The 21,378-nt window shown below is 44.6% G+C and overlaps 1 protein-coding gene and 1 long non-coding RNA gene across 2 annotated transcripts in view; one reads left to right on the forward strand and one right to left on the reverse strand.

Annotated features, from left to right (window-relative positions):
• Window positions 1-3,596, forward strand: part of LOC309519151 — a 289,434-nt gene extending 285,838 nt beyond the window's left edge. Inside the window, exon 2 of the long non-coding RNA XR_014213691.1 lies at window positions 3,023-3,596. This is a non-coding gene — a long non-coding RNA (uncharacterized lncRNA). The remainder of the gene's footprint in view (window positions 1-3,022) is intronic.
• CYP2W1 (cytochrome P450 family 2 subfamily W member 1) overlaps window positions 3,578-21,378 on the reverse strand; it is a 36,734-nt gene continuing 18,933 nt past the window's right edge. The window contains 8 exon segments of the mRNA XM_082199979.1: window positions 3,578-4,119; window positions 5,516-5,657; window positions 6,514-6,698; window positions 7,468-7,609; window positions 16,217-16,393; window positions 18,420-18,577; window positions 18,683-18,832; window positions 21,197-21,359. Of these exon segments, the coding sequence (XP_082056105.1) occupies window positions 3,938-4,119; window positions 5,516-5,657; window positions 6,514-6,698; window positions 7,468-7,609; window positions 16,217-16,393; window positions 18,420-18,577; window positions 18,683-18,832; window positions 21,197-21,359 (1,299 nt within the window). The 3' untranslated portion in view covers window positions 3,578-3,937.

The following is a 21,378-nucleotide window of genomic DNA, read 5'->3' on the forward strand; positions in this document are numbered from 1 at the left end:
GTTGCTCCACCTAATATCCTGTGTGTGTCTTGAATTATTAAAACCATTGCATAAAACAATATTATAAAACCCTCCTGCAGATGTCTATAATCTCCTCTTGGAAACTTCGGATCTCATTTAGTTATGAAAAAATTTGTACAGTGGACGTTGCGAAAGCTATCTGTGCGGGATGCATGTTCACAACCCGCAGCGCTCGCAACCCGAAGTGGCGTGTTTGCGCACGCGCGGGTTGTGATTCGGCACTTCTGCGCTTTAGCGGCTGCCGAAACCCGGAAGTAATCCGTTCCAGTGCTTCTGGGTTTCGGCGGTCCGTAACCCAAAAAAACACAACCTGAAGCGGCTGTAACCTGAGGCATGACTGTATTCCACTATTCATTTAAGAAAATATGGAGCAGTTTACAACAATTATACATAAGACCATACAATAAAAACTGGATAAAAAGCCACATTTACAAATCAGCTAACTGTTATGGAAAGATGTATTAAAAGTTGGCACAGAAGGTGCCTGTTGAATCTCTATTGGCAAGGAGTTCCACCAGACTGGACCGATGACACAAAAGATTCAGTTTCTCTTTGTGGTCAATTTGAGCCAACTGTGCCTCACCAACTTGGGGAATGAAAGGAGATGCTCCTGCAGAAGTCCTCCGTGATTGAGCTGAGATGTAAAGGTTAAAGTGATCACTGAGGTAGCCTGGACTTAAGCTGTTCAGAGCTTTGTAAATTAATGCAAGGACTTTGAATCTGGTTCAATAGCAGATGCGCAGCCAGTGTAGATGCTTCAGATTTTCTGACGAGGCCCCACTCCTAATCTAAACTGATATCTGTGGACCATTAAGGCTGTGCACACACTATATATTTAAAGCACATTCAGTGCACTTTCCGCTCTCAAAAGGATTCTGGGAACTGCAGTTCATTGAGGATTGCTGGGTATCGTAACTCTGAGAACGGTAAACTACAGGGCCTGGGATTCTTTGAGGGGAAGAATGTGCCAGGAATGTGGTAAAACAATCCATAAAACAATAACAATCAATACAATTAATTTTCATTTGGAAAAAAACCAGAATTCTTTCTTCTAGATATCATATGAGAGGAAATAAATAAACAGTCAGACCAATATTTATGTATGTGACTATGGCGGCAAGGTTATTAATTGCCAAAATTTGGAAAAGCAGCAGCTTCCCAACTAAAACAGACTGGCGATCTAAAATGATGGCATACTTTCATATTGCTGAGTTAACAGGGAGCATAAGAGGAGATATGGTACAAAAAGTGAATAAGGAGTGGGCTATCTTTAAGGAATACATCAAAATCTATGTGGAAAAAGTAGAATCTTTGACAGATATTGAGTGAATCCAGAAAATGATTACAGTGAAAGGAGAGTAAAATTAAGATAGAAGAGATTAAAGATATTAATGAAATGCGTTTAAGCTAACTGGAAAAATAAAGTAGTGTAATAAAAACGGCTGGAAGTCAAGTCACTTGGTGGGTGTCCCTGTAGGGTAGGCGTGTAGCTATGCTGATAGGTAGGTATTATATAGAGTAATGTAGGTATGTGGGACGCGGGTGGCGCTGTGGGTAAAACCTCAGTGCCTAGGACTTGCCGATCGTAAGGTCGGCGGTTCGAATCCCCAGGACAGTGTGAGCTCCCGTCGTTCGGTCCCGGCTCCTGCCCACCTAGCAGTTTGAAAGCACTCTTAAGTGCAAGTAGATAAATAGGGACCGATTTATAGCGGGAAGGTGAAGGGCGTTTCCGTGTGCGGCGCTGGCTCGCCAGACGCAGCTTCGTCATGCTGGCCACGTGACCCGGAAGTATCTTTGGACAGCGCTGGCTCCCGGCCTCTTAAGCGAGATGAGCACGCAACCCCCGAGTCGGTCACGACTGGCCTTCGGGCAGGGGTACCTTTACCTTCACCTTTTAGGTATGTTTTATGCTATGAAAATAAGATAGTGTGTTGTGTATATGTATTGTGTAAATGTATGCGTTTTATATGTTAATTTTTTTAAAAAGGAATGTGGTTTCCATGTACAGTCATACCTTGGGTTATACATGCTTTGGGTTGCGCGTTTTTGCCGAACCCGGAAGTACCGGAACAGGTTACTTCCAGGTTTTGGCACTCGCACATGTGCAGAAGCACTAAATCGCACTTTGCGCATGCACAGAAGCGCCAAATTGCAACCCGCACCTGCGCAGACGCGACGCTGCGGGTTGCGAATGCTGCAGGTTGTAAATGTGCCTCCAGCACAGATCATGTTCGCAACCCGAGCATCCACTGTATAGAGTGCACACACAGCCCTTTTCTCACTTTCCCCAGGCAAGGCAGAAGGTCCCTGGCATGCAGGTCTCAGGTCCAGCCCTGAGGACCACCAGTTACAAAGAGTGATGTAGCAGCCTGAAGTGGTGGACTGCAGGTGCAGTTTTAGCATCAATGGGAAATAACCTTCGGAGGTTAGGTTGAAGGCTGCACAGAAAAGGAGGCTTAGAGCAGGAGTTTGAAGAGAACAGGAGGTGGGCAGGAAGGCTCTGGGCACGAGGAACAAAGAATGGATGTCCCCTCTGCTGGTTGGAGTTCATCACTCCATAAAGGAAAAGAAAGCTGTGACCTGTAGATAATCCAAGAGAGCCGATATGTTTCTGAAGCACCAATTCCAAGAAACCCCTCTCTGTACAGACAAGGGTTATTGTCTCAGGATAATGACTTCTGTGTCGGGAAGGAAATCTATTAATCCCTGTGGACCCACTGTGTGGGTGAACAACTAAAGAATCAGCTATGTGCCTGGATTCGAAACAAAAGGCCTGCACACAAGAGAGCCCCCAGTAGGAAAAATATTAAACTCACAAAAGTTAAGCAGCACTGTGAAGCATTCGGAATATAGTTTGTTTGACCCTTCTTATCCCATTTACAATGTTCTCTTCTTTCTATCCCTTTTTCAAGGAACAAACCACACACTACTAAGCAAGTCTAGAATGCTTTACTTACATATTCATATGCCTGATACATGTGTTGTTTCATGCAGCGGCAAGGAGAAAGCACAAGCAGAACACTCTTGGATATAAAGTACAGAATATAATTCCAAGTAGAAGGTAACTAAAACTATTAACAGAACTGTACGAAACAACCTAACATTTACAGAGCAAAATATCCTCTTGAATGATATACCTAGCACATGGAACCTTACAAAAGGACAATATGAGTGGTCTCTCTGTGCCCTGACCACAACAAAAAGACTGATCCTGATGAACTGGAAAAATGAAAATGCAGCTCCCTTCTACAACTGGATTGAAGACTTATACAAACTCTCAACATATGAACAACTTGCATATAAATGCAGACTCGCTATGGAGAAATTCAATGATATTTAGAATCCATTCTTACAAATATTATAATAGGTTAAGATCTGGTGAAGTACATTAACAACCTTATAAAGTACACAGTTTTGGGTTTCCCCCTCCCCCCCTCATTTCCCCTTCTACACGGGTTCTGTTTCTCTTTCTCTCTCTTTTATTTACGTCTCAGCGTGCTTAGTGCACATATAATTATGTACTTTTTGAACTTTCGATAAAGATTTTTTTTTTAAAAAGCAAGTTTAGAATGTTTTACTTACATATTCATAGGCCTGATACATGTGTTGTTCCATGCAGCTGCGGGGGAAAGCATAAGCAGAACACTCTTGGGTAGAAAGTACAGAATATAATTCCAAGCATGTGCTGTAAGCTTGGGAGCAAGCTCACACCTGTCTGTCTCGTTACATGGTACACACACATACACAGAGAAAGGAAGTAGAAAGGCTTCACTTCCTCCCTCTCTATCTAGCAATATAACTCTGTAGTCCTTAGCATCTTCATGCACTAACTAGCAGGTGTGCATATTGTAATCTGAACATTCACCTGGGCAAATGAGACAAAAGAACATTTCCACTAGGACAAGCTGTTCTCCTTTTAGTGCACAGCACAGGCAGAGTAAGCTTGGGGCCTCAGTGTGAAGGTGACTTCGGGGGTGAGGTCCAAATCTGAAACGGTCTTTCCAGGAGGAGGACAAAACGTAAACCTTTGGAGCAACCCAACAAAGAACAAGAAGATCTCCATCAAGGCCAGGCTTTCTCCGGGACAATTCCTACGGCCTGCAACAAACCAGTGGTTTGGACTTTCAATGAAAACGGCAAATAGAAGCAAGAGTCCAACAGTTTGCAATATTATTTTTGTAAGTTCTTTTGCGGGGCGGGGCAGTGGTAGTCCGGATGATACCCATGGGTCAGTTCCAAACTTGGGAAGGAACCTGGTTGCTTTGTTACTGTAGTGGTCTTAGTCGGCCAGTTAAGTGCTACCATTCACATGTCCATTCACAAGAGGTTGTCACAGAGACAAATGAGTGGAGCTTTTCCCACATCAAAAAAACAGAGACACATCTTGCTCTGTGCTGAATCCAAACCTGAGTTGGGGGAATCCCCTGGACCCCTAAGGGGGAGGCAAGACCGGCTGGTGTGTTAATGCTGCAAGACCCTTCATCCATTGCTCAGGTTACATATCCGTGTAAATAAAACCATACGTCCTAAAGACACCACAGTCTCCATGGACTTTAGTTTCCAGGAAACTAAACCCTAGGACTCTAGGGTTGTGCACAACATTATCAATTATTTGGTGAGTGCATGCCCTGTCTTAACACTCCAAGGGAGTGTCGCTGGGACCCTGAGCTATTCGCAGTGACTGGAGCACTGATAATAAGAAGGTGCCCTAAGTCCTGGGGAGCCAAGAGGGGCTGTGATGTGGGAAGTGGCACAGACTCTGACACTGAAGCAGGACCTAGCAGCCTCCAGCTCCAAGCCAGTCACCCCTGGCAGGGAACCTTCAGAGGAACCACTGAGAGACTCTCGTTCTCCATCCCTGCCTGGCAACGCACACAGGTACTCTTAGCAGAATGGCGATGCGGCCCAAAGCTGCAGGTGTGCAGACTGCCCCTTTAAAGACCTTGACAAGAGGGGACAGAGCTCTGGGTGGATAGCCAGGCCCAGGGGAGGATACGAGTGCAGGTCAACCCCACTGCCGTCCTTGGAGCTTTCTGAGGTTCAGCCACTCAGACCAAATCAGCCACTTGCTCTCCTAGCTAGCTGTGGTCCTGTTGGTCCTCAAGGGCTGTGTCTGGGGCCGCAAGAAGCTGATCTCTCCCTGTGGCCTCATCTCATGCGCATAATAAAGTCAGGTCACATACACGGCACTCCCAGGTGGTCTCCACGTCTCATGCCTAGAACTTCCAAGAACTGACTCAGTGGAGGGGAATCTGCCTGTTGTGTAAGAACACCAACCCGTGACCCATCTGGTCCAGCAAGATGTTCTTGCAGCAGCCAACCAGATGCCCCAGCGGGAAGCCTGAGATCTGGATCTGCCCATCTGCGACTCCCAGCAATGGGTAGTCAGAGACACAGGGCCTCTGACAGTGGAGGCAGAACATAGCTATACCCTTGGAAGATAGGGTGGTCGTCATCAAGCACCTTCTTTGCCTGCAGGAAGAATTTGTGTTACCTATAGTGAAGGGCAGGAAGGCGTCCTTCTTCACAAAGTTCCCCTCGGCATCCAGAAAGTGGTTGGGGTTAAACTGGGTGGGGGTTTCCCACTGGGTCTTGTCATACAGCACGGAGGTGAGAGAGGGGATCACGGGTGTGCCCTGGGAGGCAAGCAGAGTTTACATTGTTAATGGGGGGGGGAATTGGAGGGAAGGCATTCCATTGCCCACAGCTGCTGCTATTATTATTATTATTATTATTATTATTATTATTATTATTATTATCATCATTTATTCCATTTATAATCCCACCACTCTGCCAAACAGCTCAAGGTGGCATACCTGGTTGTCTCTGTTTTGTCAGCTTCAGCTGAGAAATAATGACTGCCTCAAGGCCTCTTATTGATCTTCAAGGCCAAGTGAGGATTTAAACTCTGGTCTCCCAGGTCTTATCCTGACACTCTAACCACTACTCCACACTGCCTCTCAAGTTCTCAAGGAAGGAAAAGTCAATGGCAGGAACACAGGGAAGGCTTCCTTTTTCAGCCTGGATTCAGACATGCAGTTTATTGCATTCGTTTTCCGGGTTATAATGCTAGCGCTTCTGTGCCGAGTTCTAACAACCCTTTTACTCTGCGTTACGGAACTGGGCCTTTTTGACTGATATACTACCATGCTGCACTAAAGCTTAAATGTTGGGAAATTCCAATTACGTGAGATTCCAACACAAACAAGCACACCTCAGGATTTCTGAGCTAAAGGGTTGCAACTGGATTTTCCCCCTGGACACCATTATCGTGGGAATTAGTGCTAAGCTTCTGCTAGACCCCACTTTACATTGTGTGAATAATCACATGAAACATGGAAACTGACAGGTCAGGGAAGATCAGGAAAGAGGAACGTGCTGTCTGAACGCAGCCTCAGAGGTCAGCTTTGACGCCAGACGTCCTCTTTCAGAAATGGCGCACTCCCAGCTTACCTTGCCCACTTGGCCGTGCCAGCAGGGCAAGCTTCCTACCTTGGGGATGAAGTAGCCGCGGAAGCAAGTGTCCACTGCGGTGCAGCGGGGAAACTGCTGCAGGATACTGGCAAACCTCTGCACCTCGTGGACTATGGCGTTGTTGAAGGGCAGCTGCTTCCTGTCTTCACAGGTGGGCAGACGTTCCAGCCCAATGACCCTTTCGATTTCCTCTCGTGCCTGCCCTGAAACGGGAGTTCTCTGACAGTTATTATAAAAAAAGAGGTGAAACCAAGGTATGAACGCAACAACTTAACACAGGCTTTTATACTCGCATTAGCTGCTTTATCACTCATTCACATAGTTTGGAGAGCCCCCCTTGGAGCTCTTTGCAATTTCTTTTTGGTTTAATGACCCTCAACAATTTAGTATCGTCAGCAAACTTGGCCACTTCACAGATCCCCCCTAACTCTAGAACAGGGGTCAGCAAAGTTTTTGTGGCTTGGGCCGGTTCATGGTCCCACAGACGCCCCGGTGGGCCGGAGACTCTGTGTGTGTGTGTGTGTGCGCGCGCGAGCACATGCATGAGCAAACGCTATTTCCGGTGCTCCTTCTGGCGCGGAGGAGGCATGCGCAGCTTCCCATTGGCTGCAGGAGCTTCCCATTGGCTGCAGGAGTGGGCAGCAGGGCTCCATGGGCCGGTTAAACGACCCCCATGGGCCGTTTGTGGCCCATGGGCCTTAGGTTGCTGACCCCTGCTCTAGATAGTTCATGAACAAGTTAAAAGCCACAGGTCCCAATACTGATCCTTGGGGGACTCCACTTTCCACACCTTCCCATTTATTCCTACTCTTTGCTTCCTGCGATCTACTCAAACCACGATCCATAATAGGACCTCTCCTTTTATCCATCCCTCCCAGTGCATCTTTGTCATGGCGACGAGAGTTTGGCTGGTTCATAGTAAAAATCAGAATGCAACGCTGTCCAACTTTGAAACACGAAAGTATGGCTTACGTTGAATATCGGGGTATTTCATCATCAGCAGGATAGCCCACTGCAGCGTGGTGCCTGTGGTTTCTGTCCCAGCCAGGACCAGGTCAAAGACGGCTGCCACAATGTTGGCATCATGGAACAAGTTCCCGTCTTTGCTCCTTTCCTTAGAGTAAGAAGAGCAAGGTGCAAATGTTGTGGTTTATTTATGTTTAAACAAAACAAAACAACAGCAAGAAATCTGTATACTGACCTTCCCTGGGCGGTTTCCAGCAGAAAAATACAAAACGAGAACATAATAAAACAAAAACAAACAAATAACACACACACACACACACCAACACACTGACACATTTTAAAAGCCACAGAATGTTAATCAGTCAAATTCCTGGTTGAAGAGAAATGTTTTTGCCTGGCACCTAAAGATACATAACAAAGGTGCGGGCCTGCTCCTTCATTACGTTACAGACAAGGAATCAGTTCCTGGGGAGGGTCTCAGCAGTGTAGTCTCTCAGTGCTCTGCTGTGCTCCTTCCTCCATCTCCCTGGCTGCGCTGCCCCTGAGTCACACCCTTTGGTGCCAGCTGCTGCTGCGCTGAAGTTGTGCCTGCCCCATTCCCATATAACAGGAGGCATGTTTGTTTGTTGGATCAAGCTTGCTTAGCCTTCTCGGTAGTGGCGCCCTCCCTGTGGGATGCCCTCCTTTCAGATGTCAAGGAGATAAAGAATTGCACAACTTTTAGAAGACATCTGAAGGCAGCCCGGTATCGGGAGGTTTTTAATGCTTGATGTTTTATGTTTTTAGATATGCTGTAAACCGCCCAGATAGGCGGGGTATAAATTAAATTATTATTATCATTATCATTATTATTATTATTATTAGCCATGCACAGCACTTGCCTTGAATCTTACTTTGCCTACATATCATGCTGAAGGCAGCCCTGTTTAGGGAAGCTTTTAATGTTTGATGTATTATAGTATTTTAATATTTTTTTGGAAGCTGCCCAGAGTGGCTGGGGAAGCCCAGCCAGATGGGCGGGGTATAAATAATAAATTATTATTATATTATTATTAAATATTATGGAATGAACCATGCTCCAAGCTTGAGTTTTTCATCCAGGGTGAGAGCCAGGACACAAAGCTCAGAGAGGCTAACAGGAAAATACTGTTATGAATTTGTGGGTGTTGGAGACCCTAAATTTCTGGGTCTAGCAGGAGTTAAGAATTTCATCAGGGCTTGGTGTTAAGACTAGGTGCCAGGCCCGTATATATTAAGTCAGTGTGCATTAAGCTGTGTGCTAGACACTTCTAATTCTTTAATTAAGCCAAGTGTTAAGAGCTGATTAAGCCAGGTTAACTTCCTCATGAGGTGATACCCTGGGTAATGAGCCATTAGGAAGAACAAAGGATCCAGGGACTCTGTCTGAGATGGCAAACAGAAGGGGCCCCTCTCTCCCTCAACATATACAGCCAGAGTTTAGAGAGAATTAGGGCTGCAATGATGTGAATGAGACAGGCTTCCGGAGGCGGCGCGAAACGAGTAATGGCGGTCCTCTTTGCGCAGCAAAGGGGGGCTCCGCAGAAAAGGGTTGTTCGCTACGGCGAAGCGACGACCCATTAAGTTAAACCACGAGCAGAGTGAGCTCGTGGCCGTGGGATCCGGCGGGCACCGAGAGCGACCCCCAAAACGAAGAAGGGACCCCGTAAGGGGCTCCGGAAGCGCGGAGGGGAAGCGGTGCTGTGGATTCATCGCTCTTTCTGCGGGAGTGAAGCCGCGCGGCTGTTACCGATGAGCGCCGACCTTTCTTCCTTCACATTGGATTACAAATCAACTACTCGTGAGTAGGATTTATTGGAGATTGGATTACAAATTGTGAATTCGGCTGAAAGCGGGAGACGAGAAAAAGGAAGTCCGTCTCCCGGAGGTGCTTAATGATCAAAGGCAAAGGAACTGACAAGCTGGAAGCAGTACAAAAGGGCTTTTAAATGAAAGACAGCATACGTCTGGAGAAGCTTGGAAATTGAAGGGAAAGGCAAGTTATCTTTATTTTCTTGTGATCGTGTCTACTCTGCCTGGGGTTTCTTCTCCGCTAAAACTTTTAAAAACTTTAAAGACTTGAAAATCCCTAGTCCCGGACTTGCAGCGGGCAAAAAGTTGTGTTGCGGATACACTTACAAAGCTGAAACAGACATTTAGAGGCATTACCGGTGGATACAATTAAGTAACTGTATTTTGCACCTTTTAAGAAACTATTGTGGCAAAATTGAGAGGGCTCTGCCAGAGGGAAAAGATCTTCTCTAAAGACATTGATTAATTTAACCAATTGTAGGAACTTTAATGGCGACTGAAACTTTGTTTCTTCTTTCATGAACTGAACAACACTCCCCCTAGTGGAGTTTGGGATTTACAATTTCCTGAGAATTGACTTTGTTTTGTCTCTCTGTGGTCTGGTTACTCACTCTGAGGCCTGTCTTTCCCATGGAACTTTTGACAGCTTGACCTTGAATCCAAAGACAGGTGCGGAATGAGTGTGGAATGAGTGGTAAACCAAAAACAAGAGCTGCGTCGAAAGCAGGGAAAGGCAAATTGGTACAAACAACTTTGGTTTCCCAGGCCCGCAGATCTTCAGTCCCTGCGGTTCTACAGGCTGTACCATTACCAACAACCCCAGCTGAAGAATCAGAACAATCAACAAGTGAAGATATGGCAGCTGGGGGATCCAACATTCTCCTAGAGGAAATGCTACAACAATTTGCAATTTTGAACAAAAAAGTGGATGATCAAACTGCAAAAATTGACTTAGCCACATCTTCAATTACCAAACTTTCTGAACAGGTGGCTAAGCATTCACAAGACATTGGAAACCTAAAGGACGTTGTATCCGAAAATCGAAAATTGGCCGAGGCTGCGAATGAAAAAGTAGAAGCAGTAACTAAAGAAGTGGAGGAATTGAAAGGAGAGGTAAGGCCGCTCCATAAACATATTATTGACCAGCAGGCCTATCTGTCTTTGGTGGAACTGCGAAACAGGGAAAATAATTTGAGATTACGCTCTATCCCAGAGATTGAGAAAGAGGACTTGATTGGCTTTTTAACAGCAGAATTTTCTAAATTCTGGGGTATAAACGAAGACACAGACTTCAAAATAACAACTGCATTCAGATTGGGAAGGGTTGCCGGGAAGGACAGACCTAGAGACTGCTTGATTATTTTAAGGACTAAGCAGGAGAGAGACAAGATACTCGACCTACATTTTAATAAAGCACTTGTGATCCAGGACAGAAGAGCACAAATTTACAAGGATATTCCTAAACAATTACTGGATCTAAGATCTAACTATACTGACCTAGCTGGACTTTTGAGAGGTAACGGAATACCTTACAGGTGGGAGTTCCCACAAGGCCTCTCATTCAAATACAAAGGAAAGAAGATAAAAATCAAAACGAAAGAGGATAGCCAGAAGTTCCTACACGACCACGGAGAAGACTTGCAGAAAGGAGCGGTAGCTATTTGGCCACCACCAGAGTCAGGAAAAGAGTTACCACCCTCGGATTTGGACAAAAAAGAAGACACCCAATAAGAGTAACAACAGATTGATACAGGATGTCTCTGCAGCTGTATAGTTGGAACATTAACGGCGCGAATTCCCCAGAAAAACGCAAAAGGATCTTCCATATCCTAAAGAAAGAGAATTTGGATATAATTTGCTTGCAAGAAACCCATGTAACCAGGTCACACAGGAAGGTGTTAACAAATAAAAGATTAGGTCAAGAATTTATTTCATCAGATAGAGTTAAGAAAAGAGGCGTGGTGATTTACGCCAAAGAGAATCTATCACCAAAATTTCTGTTTAAAGATGAACAAGGAAGAATCCTGGCTATTGAAATTTCGACCCAAGGAGAAAAAGTTTTGATATTAGGAATCTATGCACCAAATGAGGGGAAATCAGAATTTTATAAGAAGCTGCATGAGACACTACTGGACTATCTGGACTATTCCAACATCATTATGATGGGAGATATGAATGGGGTCGTCTCTACTTTGATGGATAAGTCACAGAATCAGAATCTGACTAAAGATGGAAGACTACCAAAAACTTTCTTTGAACTAACTGACAATATGGACCTAATTGATTTATGGAGGACGAGAAACCCCCTAGGTAAAGAAGGAACTTTCTTTTCTGAAGCCCACCTGTCATGGACAAGAATCGACCAAATCTGGGCAACTAGAGGGCTGGCACCTAAGACTACAAAAATAGAAATCTGCCCAAAGACCTGCTCCGACCATAACGCTTTGAAAATGGAAATGAGATTTACTACTGCCGACTCCTTCAGATGGAAAATGAATGACAACCTGTTAAGAGATCAAGAGATAGTAAAGAAGGCCCAAAAAACTCTAAAGGATTATTTTGAAATTAACTTGAATACCTCGGTGGAAAAAAGAATTATCTGGGACGCGAGCAAAGCTGTTATGAGAGGGTTTCTGATACAACAGAATACAATCAAGAAAAAACTTTGGAATAGTAAAAAAGACAAGATATTGGAGAAGATAAGTGATGGAGAGAAAAAATTAAGAGTGAATCCAAAATCAAAAGAGACTTTAAGAGAAATCAAATTTCACCAGTCACAATATGCGAAATTGATTAACCAAGAAGTGGAATGGAAAATCAAACAAATGAAACAAAGATCTTTTGAATCTGCGAACAAATGTGGGAAACTGCTCGCTTGGCAGTTGAAAAAGAGACAAAAATTAAATTATGTCACCAACTTAGAAGTTGAAGGGAAAAACATTCAGAAACCGGGAGAAATTAGAAGGTGTTTCCAGAAATATTTTAAAAAACTGTATACACAAGAATCCGAGGAAGCAACTGAGATAGAACAATTCTTGAAAGATAACGGCCTACCAAAATTATCTCAAGAGAAGAGATCAATCTTGAATTGTAAAATAACACAACAGGAAATCGAGGATGCCATTCAGAATATGCAACTAGGCAAATCTCCGGGCCCTGATGGACTCACCTCCAAGTATTACAGGATTTTAAAAGACTATTTGATACAACCATTAATGGAGGTTTGCAACCAGATTATGGGGGGAGGGAGGGCACCAGATACGTGGAAAGAAGCATTCATCACACTGATACCTAAAGTGGAAACTGAAAAGACTCAACTCAAGAACTACCGCCCCATCTCACTCCTAAACGTGGATTACAAAATATTTGCGGATGTTTTGGCTAACAGATTTAAAAAAGTACTAAATGAAGTAATTCATAAGGACCAAGCAGGCTTTCTCCCAGGTAGACATTTGTACGATAATACCAGGAACATTATCGATATTCTGGAACTTTTACAAACAAATATTAACACCAAAGCAGTGTTAATTTTTATTGATGCGGAGAAGGCCTTTGACAACATTTCTTGGAAATTTATGAAGAAAAACTTGGAAGGGATGGGAGTGGGAAGGGGGTTTGAGAACGGAATAGAGGCAATCTATTCAGAACAAAAAGCTAAGTTGATAGTGAACAATGTGGTGACAGAAGAACTTCACATTGAAAAAGGAACACGCCAGGGGTGCCCCCTATCCCCTCTGTTGTTTATTTCAGTCCTGGAGGTTTTGCTGAATATGATAAGGGAGGATCGGCAGGTACAAGGAATACGGGTCGGAGCGAAACAATATAAACTGAAAGCATTTGCAGATGACTTGGTTTTAACATTACAGGAGCCAGAACATAGTACAAAAAGAGTCTTGGAACTGATTCAGAAATTTGGTCGGGTGGCGGGTTTTAAGCTGAACAAACAAAAAACTAAGGTGTTAGGGAAAAACTTGACGGTTACTGAAACAGAGGGGTTTCAGAAGGAAACAGAACTAAACATTGTTAAAAAGGTGAAATACCTGGGGGTCAATCTGTCCTCCAAGAATTTGAATTTATTTAAAGATAATTATGAAAAATGTTGGTCAGAAGTTAAAAAAGATCTAGAAATTTGGTCAAGATTGAAACTATCCTTGTTAGGCCGAATTGCAGCTATAAAAATGAACGTTTTGCCAAAAATGTTGTTTTTGTTCCAGGCCTTGCAGATTGTGGACAGAGTGGATTGTTTCGGAAAGTGGCAGAAGGACATTTCTAAATTTGTCTGGCAGGGCAAAAAGCCCCGAATAAAGTTTAAAATACTAACTGATGCAAAGGAAAGAGGGGGGTTTGCCCTGCCGGACTTAAGGTTATACTATGAAGCTGCGGCCTTCTGCTGGATGAAAGATTGGATTTTATTGGAAAACACTGATGTCCTAGATCTGGAAGGCTTTAATAATTCGTTAGGTTGGCATGCGTATTTGTGGTATGACAAGGGGAAAACACATGGAATGTTTAAAAACCATATTGTCAGAAAAGCAATATTTATGGTCTGGAAAAAATACAAAGACTTATTGGAAAGTAAAACTCCGAGGTGGATTTCACCAATAGAGGCCAAAGCTCGGAAAACATCCAATATGGAGGCATATTGGCCGAAATATTGGGAAATAATAGAAAACATTGGAGGTAATTGGAGGCTGCAGAGCTTTGAAAAATTAAAGGATAAGGTGCAAAATTGGCTACATTATGCCCAAATTAATGAGGTTTTTAAGCTAGATAAAAAAATAGGATTCCAGGTGGAAAAATCGAAACTTGAGACAGAGTTGTTAGAACCAAAGACCAAGGTAATATCGAGAATGTACAACTTGCTGCTTAAATGGAACACTCAGGATGAGACAGTTAAATCAGCCATGATAAAATGGGCTCAAGACATTGGTTACAATATTATGTCTGAGGACTGGGAAAGGTTATGGACCATCGGTATGAAGTTTACGGCATGTAATGCCTTGAAAGAAAACATTATGAAAATGGTATACAGGTGGTACATGACCCCAGTCAAGCTCGCTAAGATATACCATTTGTCTGATAATAAATGTTGGAAATGCAAGGAGGCTGAAGGGACATTCTTTCACCTCTGGTGGACTTGTCCAAGATTGAAGGCCTTTTGGGAAATGATCTATAACGAGTTAAAAAAGGTGTTTAAGTACACCTTTCCCAAGAAACCAGAGGCCTTCCTTCTGGGCATTGTCGGCCAGAAGGTCTTAAAAAAGGATAGAACTTTTTTTATGTATGCTACAACTGCAGCAAGAATTCTTATCGCCAAGCATTGGAAGACCCAAGATTTGCCCACACTGGAGGAGTGGCAGACGCAATTGATGAACTACATGGAACTGGCCGAGATGACTGCAAGAATCCGAGACCTGGGAGAAGAGGCAATGGAGGAGGACTGGAAAAAATTTAAAGACTATTTGCAAAAGTATTATAAGCTGTATGAAACATAAGACGTCGTATGATTTGGAACGTTAGCCCCAGCAATGAAATTTAATTATTTATGAAATTGCTAACATTTGTGAAAGAATCAAAGTTTAAATGGGTAAAAATGATATCATGTTATATTTTTAGAGTAAATGGAAAATAAGAGATTTAAACTTAAATTGCAACTGAAAATATAAAGAAACACACGAAATAAGGGTATAATTTGCTGATGACTTTATTATCAAGAATGCATTATGCGGGAGATGTGGGGAAGTCCAATGGAAATTTGAAATAAGCTGTTGAAATGGATGTGATTTTCTGTTCTTTTTTCTTTTTTTCTTCTATTCTGTTTTTTTTTCTGTTTTTTCTGTAATTTGGAAAAATGTAATAAAAATTATTTAAAAAAAAAAAAAATGATGTGAATGAGACAGAAAAGGTGCCTCATTGCCAGAAGGAAACACGAACCCTGAGTAAGTGTGCCTGGAACCCCTGGAAACTTGCAATGTTCAGAGATTGGGGTGATGTGCAACAATATCACAACACAGTAAAACAGCAGAACCGATGAACCACAGAATGGCAAAATCTGCTTCTCAAGGCAAGGAATGGAAAATAAGCCAAAAGGCTATCTCCTAATAATAATAATAATTTTTATTTATACCCCGCCCTCCCCAGCCAAGGCCGGGCTCAGGGCGGTTAACAAGCAATAATAAAAACAAGTTGAATGAATACAACTTAAAAACAAGATTAAAATACAACATTAAAATATTGAAACTTTAAAATGTTAAAATGCAGCCTCATTACAGGAGAAAAGAAAAAGAAAAAAGAAAGGGGGGGGGAGGGAATCAAATTGGCTCCAAGCCAAAGGCCAGGCGGAACAACTCTGTCTTACCGGCCCTGCGGAAAGAAATCAGATCCTGCAGGGCCCTGGTCTCATGAGACAGAGCGTTCCACCAGGCCGGGGCCAGAGTTGAAAAGGCTCTGGCTATGGTTGAGGCTAATCTAACTTCCTTAGGGCCCGGGACCACTAGGGTGGTCATCTTAGCTGATGAATTTGCTGCTAATATGTTTCCTTGACCAACAACTGCCCTGGGAAAATAAATACTGAATCTTCTCAACAAGCAAATAAACAATTTCTCATTTGTCACTCTAGCCATTCTCTCATTGGCCCACCGGCTAACCTGGGCAGGCTGTTCTGAGACTTACTCAGCATCATGGTTGGGATTGCCCACTTCTGTCCCTTTCCCTGAATTTTGTACCACTTTCAAACACAGCTAATGCACTGTTTAGGGACATGATTTATCCTCTGCACATAACTTACTGGGGAACAGACATGCAGATACACACAAACACCCCACCAAGCGCCAAATAAGCACTGGAAAAGTTGGCCTTATATCTAGATAGATGATAGATAGATAGATAGATAGATAGATAGATAGATAGAGAGAGAGAGAGATACCTCTGACTGTTGCTTGGTTAGCATATAGTCGTAGTAGTTTTGTAATAGGTTCTCATTGATACTCTTCTTGCCTGCTGCAAGGTATTCCCTCAGAATGACACGGGTCTTTTCCATTGTGTCCAAGATCATCTTGTGGGGTTTTAAAAGGAATCCAAGGAACGGGTAGACATTATATAACTAGAGAAGAACCCAAAAAGAGAAGTAAATGAAAAGTCAAGTAAAGATTGCATGCAAGAAAGATGTGACAGTACTTCTGTGCCAGATAGGATAGTACTTCTGTGTTCTCTTGCACAACTCCCATTTCTTCCCATTGGGTTTGTGCAAGAGGCCTTTGAGTCATCTTGGTGGCGTTCCTGAAAGTGGCATGCTATGCGATAGAGACTGAATTAGGGGAATTGTTTGAAAGGCTATGGGAATGCCTCATTGGAATCTGACATTTTGGAGAGATAGCGTGAGCTTAGCACCACAGATTTGCCTTCTGTCCTCCATCCCTTTCCCAGTGACCCGAAGCGTTTTAGTGCCCCTTGAAGGGAGGGATAGGGCAGGGCAAGTGGGGGGGGGGGGAATGGTGAGGAGAACCCACACAAAGACTTTCAGATTTGGGGCTTGAAAGGTTATTGATGGGTGGAGCAACAGTGGCTTAATCCCAGCCTAAAGAGGCTTCGCTTCATTTACATGTGGTTTTAATTTAAACACCAGCTACGCACTGTGCAACAGGATCTGCGTGGGAGGGTTGTGAAGACGTCCAGGACAAACTGATGTTTGTAGATGAGTTGGCGGGAACCTACAGGCTAGGCCCCTGCTCAGTAAGGAGAGAGGGGAGAGAGAGATGACGGGAGCCCAAACTCATTTTGGCTTCAAATAAAAACATTTCTTTCCAGCCTGACTCAAGGACAGTTCTAGTTTTCCACATGGAGAGTAAAGCCAGCTTCGTACAGCTGCTCTGCAGGGGGCACTGTGGTCTAAGCCACCAAGCGTTTTGGGCTTGCCGATCGTAAGGTTGGCAGTTCAAATCCCCGTGACAGTGTGAGCTCCGTTGCTCTGTCCCAGCTCCTGCCAACCTAGCAGTTCGAAAGTACGCCAGCGCAAGTAGATAAATAGGTACCACTGAAGTGGGAAGGTAAACAGCATTTGCACGCACACTGGCACTCATCACATTGTTCCATGCGCCAGAAGCAGTTTATTCATGCTTGCTTTAATGCTATTTGAATTTCATTACTTTTTAATGGTTGTCTTTTAAATGTCATTAGCTTTTTGTATTTTATCGGTGATCTTTTAATTTGGCTGTAAGCCACCTTGAGTCCCAGTCTGGGGGAAAGGCATGATGTCAACATATATAATAATAAAAGTTGTTGATATCTAAGTGCCCATCACATTGTTGCTTTGCCTGTGGTGTGTTTACAAAGCACACTTGGTTGTGGTTTTACTGCTACAAAATGATTAGTGTACGCAGTGGTACCTCGGGTTACATACGCTTCAGGTTACATACGCTACAGACTCCGCTAACCCAGAAATATTACCTCAGGTTAAGAACTTTGCTTCAGGATGAGAACAGAAATTGTGCTCTGGTGGTGCAGCGGCAGCAGGAGGCCCCATTAGCTAAAGTGGTGCTTCAGGTTAAGAACAGTTTCAGGTTAAGCACAGACCTCTGGAACGAATTAAGTACTTAACCTGAGGTACCACTGTACCTCAGGTTAAGTACTTAATTGGGACGCGGGTGGCGCTGTGGGCTAAAGCCTCAGCGCCTAGGGCTTGCCGATTGAAAGGTCGGCGGTTCGAATCCCCGCGGCGGGGTGCGCTCCCGCTGCTCGGTCCCAGCGCCTGCCCACCTAGCAGTTCGAAAGCACCCCCGGGGGCAAGTAGATAAATAGGTACCGCTTACCAGCGGGAAGGTAAACGGCGTTCCGTGTGCGGCTCTGGCTCGCCAGAGCAGCGATGTCACGCTGGCCACGTGACCCGGAAGTGTCTCCGGACAGCGCTGGCCCCCGGCATATAGATGTGAGATGGGCGCACAAACCCCAGAGTCTGTCAAGACTGGCCCGTTCGGGCAGGGGTACCTTTACCTTTACCTTTACCACTGTACCTGACAAATCTCCGGGATTCTAGACTGCATCAAACCAGTTTCTAAGGCACGGCACCCTTTTCCACTGGCCAGCAAGTCTGGATGGTTTTTGCAATGGAAGATGTAGGAAGGATCGCCTACCTGCAGCTGTGGTTCTCCCAGGTGGACCACCACTTCATCAACGTGTTTTAACAGAGTGAGAAAAGTCTCGTCGGCATAGTCAAACCTGTCTCCAAACACCATGCCATAGGCGACGTTTGTTGTAGCTAAAGTTAATGTCTTCAGTGGAAAGGGTTCACCTTTAAAACATAAAAGAAGAAGAAAAGAATAGAGAATGAACACAGTGGCACTTGCCAGATGGCAGGCATAGAAAAGGAGAAATAAAAGTGAAAAAAATGCATCACCTTTAAAAGACTTGATCAGCTCAACCAGGAACTGCAGCTCTTCTTGAATCTTTCCTTCTATCCGTTTTTTGCCCATCCCGAGATCCCGCAAGCTCGCCAAGGTGTATCGACGTGTGGCTTTCCAAAGTTCCCCATCAGAGAAAATTACACCTGAGGAACACAACCCAGAAAACACAAGGATGAAGTTTTCTTCCAATTCAAAAGCTGTGTGGACTGGGATCCCAACCCACCTGTCTGGAAATGTTCTCACCTGTGGCTCTAGCACATATGGGGAGGGGGAAGTTGAATGTATGGCATATCCTGCAGGACCCCTGGAAGCTCCCACTCTGGAAAAGACCCTTCTCAGCCAGGCTGAAGATGCCACTGCCTAGTTGCCACGGTCTAGTTGACCTTCCACACTCATCCCTCAGCAGCAGGCGCAGTACCAAGCCTAAGCTGAACTGCAGATCAGCAGCAGCCCCAACACACACCTAGCAGCAGTGCTGGATGGTGCTCAATGTGACTAGAAGGGTGGAGGACAGCAGAGGTGGTTTTAGGGTAGAGTGACTGGTGCAGCTGCACTGGGCACCACAACAATGCTGTAGAACAGAGTGTAAGAGGCAGGGATCACTGAATTTTAGTGTCACACAGGGTGCCACTGAAATGTGAGAGCCCAAAGTCTGACCCTGAAGGCAGGGAGGCTAACAGTAGGTGGCACCAGAGCTGATGACTCGAAGAGCCAACTAATTCAAGTTTTGCCCCCATCTTCCTCCCTGCTGAGTTCTGTAAGGGCAACACTGAGACTGAAGAGGAGGAGGAGAAAGATGACAGGCAGTGATTGGATGTAAGTGGAGGCTGGCTGAGGTTGGTAGGGAACTGCCCCATCTTTCCAAATGAACCAGCCTCCACTGCCAACCAGCACAAAGCCTTTTGTCGGCGAAAAAATACTCAGGAGCAGGAAGCAATAACTGAGGCATGCTCTTCATCAAGCCCTACCAAGGCACCAGGAAGGGCCACAGAAGCTGTAAGACTGGTGCATTGCTTCGTTCTACCCAGCTCCTTCTGCTCTGCTGCAGCCTTTGCCAATATGGTGCCCTTTTAGAGGTTCTGGACTACATCTCCCATCAGCCCGAGCCAATACACCCACAAGCAAGCCAGGAAGGTATGCTGCTGGGTAAGCAGGAAAATTAGATCTCCGTATGCAAGGTTGAACCAAAAACATCCTTTTTGATAGGTTAGAGGGGAGTTGTTGATTTTAAGGAAAAAATGTATTGTTTGAGGGTATTAACAAACGAAAGACACAAAGAAGAATTTTCGGGGGAGTTATCCAATCCAAGTAATATATAAATTAGTTCTGTGGGGGCTTAAGTGATCAGAACATGAAGACCTAAGAGGGACTTACTGGATGAGATCGAAGGATCCATCTAGTCCGGCAAGTGGCTCTCTAGAGGGTCCCATCAGATGCCCCTGGGAACAAGCAGGCAAGTGTGTGTGTGTATATAAATATACACACATGCACACAGACCCACAGCTCTTTCTCACATAAACACATGCAAGGCACCTCCCTTGTTCTCTCACACCCACTCATGCACATCTGGGAAAGCAAGTGAGTTAATCAGGAAGGGAGAAGACCCTCTTGCTCCCCACTTTCTGCCCCTCTCTCCACTTGGCTTCTTCTTCCTTCCCCCCACCCCCGCAAATGCTAGCAAAGTAGAACACGTCTGGAGAGAAAATTCCACATGTGAGGCGTGGCTGCAGAGAAGACCTTCTCCCAAGTAGCCAGCTACCTCACACTGGAACGCACAGACGCATGGAGCAGGGCTTTGGCAAAGGATCTGAAAAATTAGGCAGGTTTCGGTACTCCTTCAGATATGGGACATGAGCTGCATATACGCCATACATTCAAAGCACATTTCCACCACCCCTAAAGAATCCTGGAAAATGTAGCTCTTTAAGGGTGCTAAGAATTGCAGCTCTGTGGGGGCCAGCACTGTGATATTGTTGTTTAGTCATTTAGTCGTGTCCGACTCTTCGTGACCCCATGGACCAGAGCACGCCAGGCACTCCTGTCTTCCACTGCCTCCCGCAGTTTGGTCAGACTCATGCTGGTAGCTTCGAGAACACTGTCCAACCGTCTTGTCCTCTGTCGTCCCCTTCTCCTTGTGCCCTCCATCTTTCCCAACATCAGGGTCTTTTCCAGGGAGTCTTCTCTTCTCTTCTCATGAGGTGGCCAAAGTATTGGAGCCTCAGCTTCAGGATCTGTCCTTCCAGTGAGCACTCAGGGCTGATTTCCTTCAGAATGGAGAGGTTTGATCTTCTTGCAGTCCATGGGACTCTCAAGAGTCTCCTCCAGAACCATAATTCAAAAGCATAATTCAAACTCTGTGATACAACTAATTAAAAGGAACAGACGCAAGTTCTGACCTTTAACAGCACCCAAATTCTAGTGCTTCTCCCTGCCTTCCTTCAGCTGCCCTTGCAGCCCCGTTTAGGAACAATATGCATCAGAAAGTATTCTTCCCATGTTGCTCTTACCGTGTCCATTCTGCATCTGCTGGAATATTGGGAGTGGAGGCCTGTTTATGAATTCATTGCCTTTGCTCGTAAGCGCCTCTTTCACAGCCTCGTAGCCAGTCAGCACCAAAAACTTCTGGAAACCTAAATAGACCGTGAAGACTGGGCCATATTTTTCTGAAAGCTGGAAGAGAAGATGAGCT

The sequence above is a fragment of the Podarcis vaucheri genome (assembly GCF_965113315.1).
Source record: "Podarcis vaucheri genome assembly, chromosome: 14".
In the NCBI taxonomy this organism is placed as follows: domain Eukaryota; kingdom Metazoa; phylum Chordata; class Lepidosauria; order Squamata; family Lacertidae; genus Podarcis; species Podarcis vaucheri.